Genomic DNA, 13339 nt, shown 5'->3' on the forward strand with positions numbered 1-13339 from the left:
TTCGTAAATTTTGTCATTTATTAGAAACACGCATGGAAAAAGGTAAGTTTCAAAGTCCTAGATGCGCGGTGGTTTCACAGTGCGACCACCACCCACAAAACAACGGGCAAGAGTAGATTTTTTTAAATTCATATGTTATTTGTCTCTAGGATAATAATATTCAATTTCTAGAATTTTTAGTTAAAAAAATTATAAAAATAATATCACGCGCATCAAAGGGTTAAGGCAGCGAGGCTTAGTGCTTTTTCCTATAACCAACAGCTTCCTCTTGTCCGTTCCTGACATGTTTGAGCAACACGAAACAGTTACGCGATCCATCACTTTTTTGGAGCCAGAGAGTGCAACATGTTTGTAACTTAACGAGTCATCCTGTGTAGCACGATAGTACAGCCCAGTCTCATCTGCATTGTAGATGTCATGTGCTGAAAATTTTTCCAGAAGCTCGGGTAGTATTGTTGATTTCCATTCTTCAGCATTTGCACTATCAGCACTTTCTTTCTCTCTATGTGTTTTCTTGAATTTTATGTCATGTCTAGATTTCCATCGAGACAACCAACTGTCCATAGCTTTGAAGTCATCGTGGCCCAGCTTTTTAGTGTGTCCTTCCTTCTGCTTTGCATTTTAACATTGGGCCACTTACTCGCCCAGATCATCCAGTAACAATGGCAAACCATTCATTACCTTTTTCCGGCACACTACCTTTTAAAGTTGGAGTTTTGATTTAAAAAAGGTAGGCCTAGAGGAGTACACAAGTAAAATTTAGTTAAGATAGCACTTAACGTTTTAATTCTGTGGGTGTGCCCAAAGTAGGCACACTGATTGGAATAGAGCTTCGAAAAGGGTGCTGAAACGAGCATTGTTGTCAATGAACTGACCGATGAGATGTGGAGAAACAAAAACTACAGACTCTCAATTGTCCTAGATTATCGATGAGCCTGGTCTGGGCACACCTAGGGTTCACCGTTTGATTTCAGGCAAGATTTCAAAGTAAAAATTACAGCCAAAAAAATAACATAGAAATTTCTTTTCAAACAATTCTTTTTATACCCTAAAAAAAATCTGGAAGATTTCTTTGAAAAATGAGGGTCTTAAAAAAACTAAACATGGCTAAAATATATGGACTGGTTTTTGTTGATCTGCCATCTGCTATAAATAAGGAAGGTTCAGAGTAACCTATAAATCCTCTTTCATTCAATTTTTCTGTGCATACAGAAGGAAATTTTTAGGTGTGTCCAGACCGGACACGCTGTGCCACAAAGAGTTAACAGCCTCATCGACATCTGGGTCCTTGCCCTCACACTTCCGTTTTTTGGAAGTTCCTCCTCGTCCTCCACATTGTGCCCATTCTTCTCACAGCTCATTCTCTTGTTTTATCAAGAGCGAAATTGTAGTCTTTGCCAATCCGGTTATTTCCACCATTCGACGCTGACTAGTGTTTCGTGGTTGTTGCTTGATCTTGTCCAGGAAACCAAGTTTTTCAGCTAACATCAAGTCCCGTCGTGGCATTTTGGCAGGGGAGACAAGACACGCATGCAGTTCACTAAAGTTGTCTGAAGAAACCTTGGTGTTTCAGGTTCAAGATGTTGAGGTCAAGAGGGAGATAAAGTGCCTGCCATTTAAAACTTTAGCACTAAAATCATCCCCAAAATGTGATAAAATGATAGCTTTCTCGTGTAAACTTTAAACATGATTGACAGGCAAGAATTCCGTTCAGGTGGAGCCGGACACTTTCCTCAAAACTCGGAGGCACAGGTGAAAGAAAATGGTGCACATGTTCACCTCCCACCGGTTTTGCTTTTGTCATGTACTTCAAGGAATTGCTGACCTTTATGAAGCATTTTCCTGGGGAGCTGTAACTACAGATCCTTCCATATGTCACAGACCACCTGTACATCCGCTGTACGCTGCCAACTTGTGGCTTCTGTTTCTTATTCGCTCTCACGTTTTTGGTCCGATTAAACGAAATTTTGATCCAAATAAGCGAATAATATTAGGCTTATGTACATAGGGTTTGTTTCGGTTCTTTAGGATTTGGTCTGAAAAAGCAGCTGTTCCGATTATCTGGTGGCGCAATTAACCGGATTCGACTGTACTTCATACTGAGATTAAATTGGTTATGCAGATCAAGGTTTTTACTTCCTTGTACGAAATTAAGGAAGCATTGTAATCACGAAAAATTTTTGGTATCATTTTTCAACAAAAATATCCATTTTGAGCACTGTTGACTCCATTTGAACAGTCTTTTTGTATAACATCTGTATTGTGAATACAGATTCATTTTTCCGAAATGGGTTGTAAAACGGATTCAGAAGAGATTTTTTCATGACTTCTGTCTGCACATATGCATGTATTTTGTATAACTCGAAAGCGAGTTGTCTCAGAAAGTTGAAATTTAGTACATGGGACCTCTATAACACATTGTTTTGCACCTCCCTTTTAGGTTGCAATCGGCTGCACCAAACATGTGTAAGAGGTTTTTTTATATATCATCTCCTAGGAAAGTAAAATTTAGGAAGCTTAATGAAAAGCTTACTAGAATTTTGTTGTAGTAAAATTTGCTAGTAATATAATTAAGAGCCAGAAATATTTTTTTTCCTAATTAGTAGATTGAAAAAATATGTAAAACAATAGTCCATTATAATAAAATTGAAGCAGTTAAGCAGTTATTGTTATTAAATGGAAATTAATTGACTTATCAAGGGGAACAAACCAATTTCCAATCAGTTAACAGTAGTTAATATATTTCATCATTTTTCCAAAGTAAATCAAAGTTCAAACAAATTACAGTTAAATTATCATTTACTAAGTTATTCTGTTTGATTTAAAATGCAAGCCAAGAACCAAACTAATGATTAAAGTAAAATGTTTTATAATACCTTAAGAGAAACTATTCCCCGAAACTTACAACTGATCATAGTAAAACAATGCAAAAAGAATGTAAAAACAGATTTAAATAATGAACTGAAACAACGTGCAAAATAATACATTTTTATTTGACTTAATTGAAACATCACAAATGTAGATATTTAAAAGCATTAAAAAGGCCAGAAATGAATTTAATTAAACTTGCATATTTGTTAAATTTGAATCAAAGACAAAATAGCTGGAACAGTCAATGTTCATAGCAGTGGAATTTGAATAATGTTGTAGTATTTGGATGGGGGCGGAGACAGTCAGCCGTGATATGTTGGACGCTATTTTTGCAAGGCAGGAAAATGAATAGCCATGCAAGCTAACATAAAGTTGGCAAAAGCCATGCAGGCTAACATAGAGTTTGTAAGAGAAATGTTCTATGTTAGTTAAATTTGACTTTTAAACTTTATCAAACATAAGAAATTAATTTATTTCTGGCTAATGGTCTCAATTGTACAAAGAGATATAGAAGAATTAGAAATTTTCACTTGTAAAGGTCTACTAACAGGCCTGGGAAATTTAAATTGGCCCAATTTGTTAATAAAAGGATCTAATGCTAGAAGAAATGGTTATTTTACATCGTATATAAAAATTGCAGTAATTACAAAATTTACAAACCTTTAACAGAAAGATATTGAACATGTTTTGCTTTTTGAATTATCATAACCCTATCATTTAAATGATCGATTGAATGTATAATGCCTTTTTTTTAAGACAAAAATTAATAAAATTATTTGGTACTGGATTTATTTTAAGAAATTTAATAAGAAGAAAAATTTCATTTTGGATATATAGTGTACCTGTACAAAGTTTTTTAATTCATTGTATTTGATTAATTGTTGTGTTACTACTTACTTTTCTGGAAATGTTAGAAGTCCAATTAATTAAATTTGAAACTCCGTGTTTTTGTCAAATAGTTGAATCTGCATGTAGTTTACTATTTAAAGTTCTGGATAGTTAATAACTTTTAGTGATGAATTAGTTTATTAAGAGTGAGGCTGTTTGGACAAATTTGGGAATTTTCTGTTTTGTTAAAATTATTAAGAGTAATGAAATCATCTATGTATATGTAAGTATGAGCATAGTAATTTAAATCATTTTGTTGTAATGTTTTTTGGAATGTAAATTCTTTGATAAATAAAAATGGTTACTTAGGCTAATAGATGCATGAGCTCCCACTGCGATACCTCTTGATTAAAAATTTGGTTGTCAGATTTAATGAAATTATGAAAAGCAGTGCAATGAAGGAAGGTCTTCCATCTATTAAAGTCTACAACAGGGTTTCCATGCTACCTGAAAAATCAGGAAAAGTCAGGAAATTTGAAAATTGACCCAAAAAAGTCAGGGAATTTAAATATTTTTGTCAGAATCTCGAAAAGTCAGGAAATTTCATACTGTGATCGCCCTAAAAAAATGATTTTCGTGCCAAAGTTGGAAGCGATCACTTTCTTAGTAAATTATATATTGCATGAGTCATTCGGACAGATTGGTGTAGAGCAAATTTTTGCAGCACCAATTAAATTGTCTTTTAGAAAGGCAGAGTAAGTTTCCAGCGTCTTTGGTTTCCAATAACCTCGAGTCACGTGCGTATGTACATTGCATGTTGAACAAAAGTAAATTCTCCTCATTCTCATATAAAACAAAATCTTTTAAACCTTTTCTTCCTTCTAAATGATTTATAAATGATTTATTATTAGTTAATAAAACTTTTAAGTCGTATGCAATTGGCAATTTTTTTTTTTTTTTTTTTTTTTTTTTTTTTTTTTTTTTTTTTTTTTCCCGTTTCAAGTGGTACCATTATTAATTTACCCTCAGCACAGCCAGCATGTGCTATATGGATATCCTGGAATTTTCTTGAAAACGCCTAGAAAAGTCAGCGAATTTCATTCTCCTATTTGAGTGGCAACCCTGCTAGAATGACTTTTTAAATTTGACAATCAACTTAGTTACAACCAAGCCTTCTTTGGGATCAAATCCGTGCCCTTCATTACTGCTGGAGGCTCTCCTAACCACTAAACTTTTTGGGCTGAATGCCCAGATGTAGTGCAAAAGTTATAGAATTATCAACAATTTCAAAGCTGTTTAGGTCTTTCTAATCCAAAGTAGGACGCCATTTGAAGCTCTTAGTAAAACAGTGAATTAAGTCTGTGCAGCGTTTTCAGTGTCTTTTTGCTGAATGGGACCAAAAGTAAACTTTAAATTTTGTCACCAAAAAATATGTCTTTCTGCCCGCTGAATTGCTTATTTTTGCTTAAAAACCAGTTTTAATTTTGGGGGGGACTGTATTTGTGGGCTATATGTTTTCCTGCGTTCTGCAATTTTTAATGAAGGTGCTTTGAGTTTTTATGTATTTTTTTGCCTTGCCGCAAGGTGAGAACTGAATTAATTGAATGAGATATGTATCTGTAATGAAATTAAAGGAAGTTTAAGTAAAATGCAGCAAAAAATGTGTATAATTTAATAGGCTGTACAAGGAAGTTGTAGCGTCCACATGAGATATTTTAAGTTCCAAAACAAAGCGTAAATAATACTTGATCAGTGAAAAGGAAATGTCTGATTTATACAGTGGCTCCCAAAAGCGTTCGTACGGTTATAATTTTCATTGAAATAGGGCTCTATCCATTAATTAAAAGTAAACTTTCTGAATAAGATTTTAATAATAAGATCTATAATCTATCCGTAACAAAATTACATGAAATATTTTTTAAATATAGCGAAATTTTATTTTTAAGAAATTAATAATAAAAAAATGACAAACATTTTATCTCACAAAAGTCTCCGTACACTTCAAAAAATCTTGACATATTAGTAAATATTTTCATTTGTCGTTAAATTAATATTTAGTAGGATATCCTTTAGCCTCAATAGCTTTTAAACGTCTGGAAATAGATTTTACTAATTTTTTTTGTAATTTCTGTATCAATGTTCATCATTCCTTCCATCATGACTGTTTTGAGTTCGCTTTTCATTTTAATGTTGTGTTTTCCTACTCTAACCTCCAGTTCTTTCCAAATGTTTTCTATGGAGTTTAAATTTGGTGACTGAGGTGGTGTGTTCAAAACCTGTGGCAATTATAGAGACACCACAGACGAACGTTGAGAACCGTATGCTTAGGATCGTTATCATGATTAAAAATAAAGTTGTTTCCAATACCAAAATTTTGGGCTGATAATTTGAAATTATCTCTTAAAATATTTAAATAAAGAGAATGATTCATTATGCCATCAATAAATACCAAATTACTTAGTCCTGATGCTGCCCTGCACCCCCACACAAGAACACCTCCACCGCTATGCTTAACTGTTCCAACTTAATACAGCTATTCGACCATCGGAACCAAAAATGTTACATTTGCTTTCATCAGCAAATGGGACATTATTCCAGTACGTTTCGGGTGTATTTATCATTAATTTTGCGAATGAAAGCCTAAGCTTTCTGTTTTTCTCACTAACAAAGAATTTTTTACGGGCAGAACGCCCATGTAATCCAGCTTCTCTGAGAACTCGTCGAACAGTTTCAGGTGAAATTGAAGTAGAAAACTTTGCATTAAATTCTGCAGAAACTTTTACAGCACTCAAACATGGATTTTTCACAAATTTTCTAATAATAAATCTCTTATCACGTTTAGTTAACTTTCTCGGTCGACCTTTTCTTACTATGTTTGCAATCTGATTTTCTTCCTTAAAGTGTTTTATCACATACTGCACTGTAGAATGGGATAAATTAAATAATTTAGCGATATTTCAAATTGATTTACCACTGCTATGGTAAAAAATTATCAATTTTCAAATGCTGTTTGTAATTTCTTTACGACTGCGACCCATTTTTCAATAGTAAATGGAATATTATGAAGTAAACAATAAAAAATTAAAGCAAAGGATTTTTTAAATGCCACCAAAATGCAAAAATTAAAAAAAGCGGCAAACGATAATTCTAATTTTTAATTTTATCCAAAAATATTTCAGTGTTCGAAGACTTTTGTCAGATAAAATGTTTGTCAATTTTTGATTATTAATTTCTTAAAAATAATGTTTCGCTATATTTAAAAAATATTTTATGTAATTTTGTTATGAATGGATTATAGATCTTATTATTAAAATCTCATTCAGAAAGTTTACTTTTAATTAATGGATAGAGCCCTATTTCAATGAAAGTCATAAGTGTACGAACACTTTTGGAAGCCACTGTATATTGTGTACAACCAATAATCTAATACTTAGTGTTATAGATGATGAGCTATGCAATGAAACTGTATGTATCTGTATACCAATGGATTGTACATGTGTACTTATTATTTTTTTTTAATATATCAACTTGTTACAATTTACATCTAATTCATAATTTTTATAATATCACGATTGGTCAAATTAATAATGTATTAATGCTTAAAAAATCAAATCATTTAATTAGGAGATAGTTTTAAATGTGTTATTACTACCTGACAACACCATACTGGAAAACAATCAAAACAGAAAATGGAATTACATCAAATAGTTTTAAGTTAAGAGCTTGAATTCAAACAATAACAGCTCACTTCTTCAGCTCGTGTGCATTAAACTGAGTATTTTCTCTATATCATCGGTAGAGGACGTGGCCGATGATATTCTTTTGTTACAGTCTCTCTCCTGGCTATGAAGATGTTTCAGTGAGTAGCCAGAGGAAGAATTATGTGGTTGGTTCTTTTGCGAAACATTCTTAGAAATCTTTCTTGATCTCCATTTCCAAATGGAGTGCTTCTTCGTGAGATTACTCAATGGTCTTGAGATCTCTACAAAATTAGAAATGTAGCATCAATACCAGCTGCAAGTCTGAAGGAAACTTTGCACTTGCTTCACATTCTTTGGTGAGGAAATTTGCTGAATGACTTTTACTATGGCAAGGTCTACTTCAGCTCTAGAACTTGTGATAAAATGTCCAAGATATTTCACTTTAGAACAAGCAAAATGACATTTGTTTCAATTAGCATGAAGTTTGAATTTTAAGAGTCAATCAAAAACTAAGTGCAAGTGTTCGAGATGCTCCTCAAAAGTAAAAGACATCACAATAATATCGTCGAGATAAGTGTGGATCTTTAACTCATTCTGGAAAATATCTATTAACTTTTTGGATGTGGCTGGTGCCATCTTAAAACCAAAAGGCATTCTTGTGAATCTATAGACTCCAAACTGACATACAAAGGCAATTTTTTCTTTGTCCGGAAAGTACATCTTAACATGCTGATGCCCTTATTTTAAGTCTGTGGTAGGCATATATCTAGTTTGCTTTACATTATGAAGTTCATTCATATGAGGCAGCAGGTAGGGATCAGACTGAGTCATGGAATTCAGTTTCCTGTTGTCAATACATAATAGAAAGGCACCGTTTGGCTTGGGAACTAAAACAATGAGTGCTGCGTTATGGTGAATCTCACTCTTCCATTATGCATGATGCAAGAAGAGCATTGATTTCTTCAAAATCTCCTTTCTTTCTGGATATAGTGTGTAAGGGGTTGTAGCCATTGGAGGTGAGTCACCTGTATCAATTTGGTGCTCGATGTAAGGAGTTGGTTCTCTCCCCCCTGGAGAGAGCATAGTTTCATATTTTATTAATAAGGCGTTCAATCATTTTCACTGCTCTTCAGTTATATTTTCACCTTTGTCTGGAGGTAGTAGGCAAGGATTTGTTAACATGTCACAGGATTGGACTTGAACTCAGCAAATAGAAAATATTTATTTGGACTGTCACCGAAAAAACACTTTTGCTCTCGAGTATTTAAAACTACTCTCTTCCCTTAAGAAGTTTTCTCCAAGTAGTGTTCAATTACCTGTAGCATCAGGAAGAACTATCAGCGTCAAAGGGAAAGTCCATCTTTCAAGGCCAAGTTTCATACAAGTTGTGCAAATGTGTTTCATTGTTTCGCTGCCATCAGTGAGACAAACAGGGCAAGAGGATTTCTCGAAATTTACCCAATCTTCTTTCAAGTTGTGGTAGAGTTTTTTGCCAGCGATTGAATGACTTGCTCCACTATCCACACAAGCTGTGCTCTATATTCCATTGATAGAGATATTCATCACTGCAGTAGTCTTAGTGTTGCTTAACTTTTGTATATAAATATTGTCAAAACAAGTTGAGGTTGAACTCGTGGAGTGCTGACAATCTGGGCTTTTTGCTAAATCTGCTACATTGGTATGTGTCTTCTTCACTGGCTTGGATTTTGGGGATACCACCTTCAGAATTGGAAGTTTTCTTTTGAGTTGGTGAGATTGCAACTTTGCTTTGGTTATTATGTAAACAATCGTAAGTGTCCAAATTTTCTGCTAATTCTGCATGCGAGTTTAAGTTCGTCCAAATGCCCAAAAAGTGATCTTTTACTTCTTGAGAAACTCTCTTTTTCATTTGATAAGATATAATGAGCTGCTTCAGATCATAAAATTTTGTAACATTTAATTGTTTAAGCCAATTTTCAAAATAACTGGTCAGTTCAAAATAGAAATCACGCCAAGTACTTTCAGCAGTGAGCTTATTTGTCTTTAAAAGCATTTCCTTCATCTTTTGGCAATCTCTTGATTCCTCGTCTGGTTCACGAACAATTAATTTTCCAATTTCTGTTGGTAACGATCCCACTAAGTAAAATACGAAACCGAAGTTTCTTGTGGAACGTTTAAAAATTTCAGTTGTCTCTCAATAACGTTTAGGAATAAGACCATGTAATTATCCTTAGGATCATATTTAGGTAAAATTCTCTCAAAATCCCAACTGATTTTTTTAATTAGCAACAAGACCTGTTCTAGTGGAGAGAGGTGTCTTCTGAACGTCAAGTTGAAGTTTCAAGTGTTCCAATTCATAAGCTCGCTCTTCTGCTCTTTCTTGGCTAATTTTCCTTCCTTAGCAGTTTCTTCTTGAGCAATAAGTTCTAATTCAGCTTGTTTCTCAAGTCTTTCTTCTATTTATTATATTAGTCAACATATTTTTCACTAATTCTTCATCATAATTATCGGATTTTGTTACGAGTTCTTTTAATTGTTTAGATTGTCTGCCACGACTAAATCCAATTCAAGGGCAAGAAGTTTTAAATCTTCTCTTCTCCCCCTACACAAAAAGGACATTTTTGTCTTTTGCGAAATTTAAACACTGTCGTAAAGTCTCAGTTAAAGTTCACACTGTGGTTGTTAAAGCTTAATATTCTAATTTTATATTTGTTTGAATTCTAAATATATTTAAATTTGTCCTTCAGTCCTTAGATATCATTGATAATTTTAAGCACTTAGGGTCATACAGAAGAAATCAACTTCACAGTAACTGGAAATAAACACTACTGGTTCACAGTACTTATAATTCACACATTTGTCAAAACTTAGTATCAGTTAAAATTCTAATACTACAAATAATCAAATATTATTCAATCGTTTTAAGTCAAGATTACTTATCTTAATCATACATATCGGGGTAGATATTAGCAATGCACCTCTGGGGTAAGAAGATCCATTCTTTTCATATAAGACAACAAAATGGTTATCAAACATCTGTATGAAGTATCCTGAAATAAAAGTAAATTTGACACGTTCTGCAACTCTATACTGCTGCTGCGAGTTGGGTGCCAATTTTCTCCATATCATCGGTAGAGAGCTTTGCCGACGATGCTCATTTGTTACAGTCTAACCCCCCCCCGCCCGACTTCGCAGACGTCGAGTAGCCAGAGAATCTTCATCTGGCTTGGTTCATTTGCTACAATAAACAATAGAAATGTTGTCTAATTTTTCTTGATAATGAAGGCATTCAGTTATAACATAACACTTTTAACTTTTAGCATATTTTTTTCCCACATGCCTGTAATGTTCAACACTTTTAACTTTTAGCATATTTTTTTCCCACATGCCTGTAATGTTCAGTTTTTTCTCACATCTTTTTGAATTCCTATAAAAACTAGAAAAATGTCTAAATTCTGTCTTGAAATTTTCATACTGTAATTAAATTCATTCTTCAGTCCTTAGAATTCCTTTCCTAATACAATCAAGCCAATTTGTCAATCTTAGTCATGTAGTCTTAACAATAAATTATCTAATTAATTCTAATTTTGTATTGAAAATAGTCTTGTCAGGCTATTTTCAATACAAATTGGGTGCAAACAAGACTTTGACCATGAGAGAATAGAGTATTGCAATGTAGAAATGATGCAAGCTAAAATGATGAAATTTGTTCATTCTCCATATCTCCATTTTCCTTAGATGCAGCAGAAACATTCTCATCAGCCAATTCATAGAAATCAATGTTTCTTTGATGAAGCAAGCTGCAAAATATCCCTGGCTCAAATGAAAGAGTTGCTGTAAATTAAAGTAACAATCCCTAAAATTCTCCTGACCCCAATATTCAGAATTGCACAAGAAAACAATTAGCTGCCTAATTATTTAGTAAAAATTGCCTTCAGATTCCCATTTGAGGAATAAGCACTCAATAGCCTGAATCTATGAGATATGTAGTTTTTATTTCCAAAATAGGACACGGAATTTGGCAGACCAGATTTCTTTGCTTTTGTGACAACTCTATGAATACAGCTTACCTGAAAAAGAAGGACAACACATAGTTTTTTTGAAAAATATACTAAAAGTTGTGATTTTTAAAGGCAAAAAATATTTACTATTTTGAACACCCTGTGAGATAGAAATTTATATGTTCTGAAGCAATAAAATACTGCAAGATGGTCAAACTGTCTTGAAATTTATCATAACAACATAATATATTAAAAGAATTACAGAGAAAAGATAGAAAAGATTAAATTTGCTGAAATAAATTAAATTTACAATTTCAAAAGTTTTAAGCTGAACAATTTTAAGGAAATTAATTGCTCTTGCTTTTAGAAAATTGCTTAAATAATAATGATAAAAACTTAATAAAAATTATAATATCTTGCATTTTAATTTATTTTCTTAAATCAAGAAAAGTAATGTCTACATTAACTGAGTTAAGATTTTTTTTTTAACAATAACAATTTAAGCTGATACATCAACAAAAGTATACTTTGTCAGAATATGAAGTGTAGCATGTTTAATTAGCTATTCTGTTAAATGCTTCACACAATTTCTTTATATGAGAGCCAATATGTGAATACTGTGCTATAATTTCTGTAGCTTTTGAGAAGACCAGTTAATCAGAGGCTTGGCAGTGGTCCGGAGGATGCGGAAGCAATCAAATGCCATCCATTCTTTCGCCATGTAAACTGGGATGATGTATTAGCTAGAAGAGTAGAACCTCCATTCAAGCCTCCCCTGGTAAAGAGGAAAAAAATATTTTTTAAACTTAACACTAGTTGGTAGTCATTTCATATGTCTTACTGATAATGAATAATGAGTACTTTGAACAACTATAATTCTTGTGAAATAAATGAAAATAAATTCTCTGTTTGATTTAAATTATGCTTAAGTAATAAAATCAAAGCTTCATTTAAGTAATGATTTACCGAATTGAATATAAAGGTTTTCCTTTGTTTCTTGTATCATTAATTTGTAAATGTTTTACACTAGCACAAAAAAATATGTAAGATTGCTCAGAAAAGGTAAATTGTACCAGTTACTCAGTTTCATTGATGGCATTCATTCAGCTTGCCTTGTTGATGGCTCATTGCTGCCATTTATTCAGCATTCTTAAATATATTAATCAGTAATATGTTGTAGCTTTGAACAGCAGGCTCAGAACTGATGCTGGTACTAGCAAAAGCAGTTCTAAAGTTTTTTTTTTTTTTTTTTTTTTGTTAATTTGAACAAATATACAAAACCACTTAGTGGATCCTTGTTTAAGCTAAGGTTTAAGCCTAGGTAATTAATTTTTTTTCACCCGAGTCGCTTGAGTTGTACATTGATGTAAATGGGCTGTCTTTTTGTCCCTTGTGCGGATGGATTCAAGCTAAGCTTTGAAATAGCAGTATATTAATGTACATGGACATATAAACATATAATCCCATTAATGAAGCTTGCCTGCTGAGTACAAATTGTTGCTCATTAACATTTGCGTTCTGATATGTGCCTCACCGTGTTGTTATTTGTAGCCAAATGCTATGGTGAATGCTGCTGATCTTTAAAGTTGACTTTGTCATGGGGGAAAAAAAAAAGTAAGAATCTAGCTTTGCATTGTATTCTTTCACAGTATCTTTATCAGATGCATTGTTAACCAAATGATTTAAGCCTTTTTTGAAGTTAAAAACAACTACAAGCAAAGGATTTATTTAAAAACTTATTAAGGCTTATTCTTAATGGATGCAATTAATTTACTTGTGTTGCCTCATACCTTCCTTTTTATTATATTATTAAACCTTTAATAATGTTCTAGTCCAGAAATATTTTCTAGTTGTACAACTACAGTTTTTAGCAACCTAATAATTTAGAATTTTGTGAGTCTTTGCATTACTGTATATCTTTTGTAACCTTGTTACTAAAGCTTTAGCGGCTTTTGAAGA

The 13339-nt window shown here is 32.9% G+C and overlaps 1 protein-coding gene across 5 annotated transcripts in view; it reads left to right on the forward strand.

Moving 5' to 3' along the window:
- The window catches only part of LOC118202508 (ribosomal protein S6 kinase beta-1-like), a 98076-nt gene that overhangs the window by 60267 nt on the left and 24470 nt on the right, over nt 1-13339 (forward strand). For all 5 annotated transcript variants that reach the window (XR_015040730.1, XM_085815279.1, XM_085815282.1 and 2 more), the window contains one exon: nt 12018-12158. Coding sequence is in view for 4 of the 5 variants with exons in the window: in XM_085815279.1 (XP_085671405.1) it covers nt 12018-12158 (141 nt within the window). In the remaining variant the exon portion in view is untranslated. The remainder of the gene's footprint in view (nt 1-12017; nt 12159-13339) is intronic.

Source organism: Stegodyphus dumicola, chromosome 4, assembly GCF_044657685.1.
Source record: "Stegodyphus dumicola isolate Sdum_Otavi_A_Nest chromosome 4, ASM4465768v1".
NCBI classification, from domain to species: Eukaryota; Metazoa; Arthropoda; class Arachnida; order Araneae; family Eresidae; genus Stegodyphus; species Stegodyphus dumicola.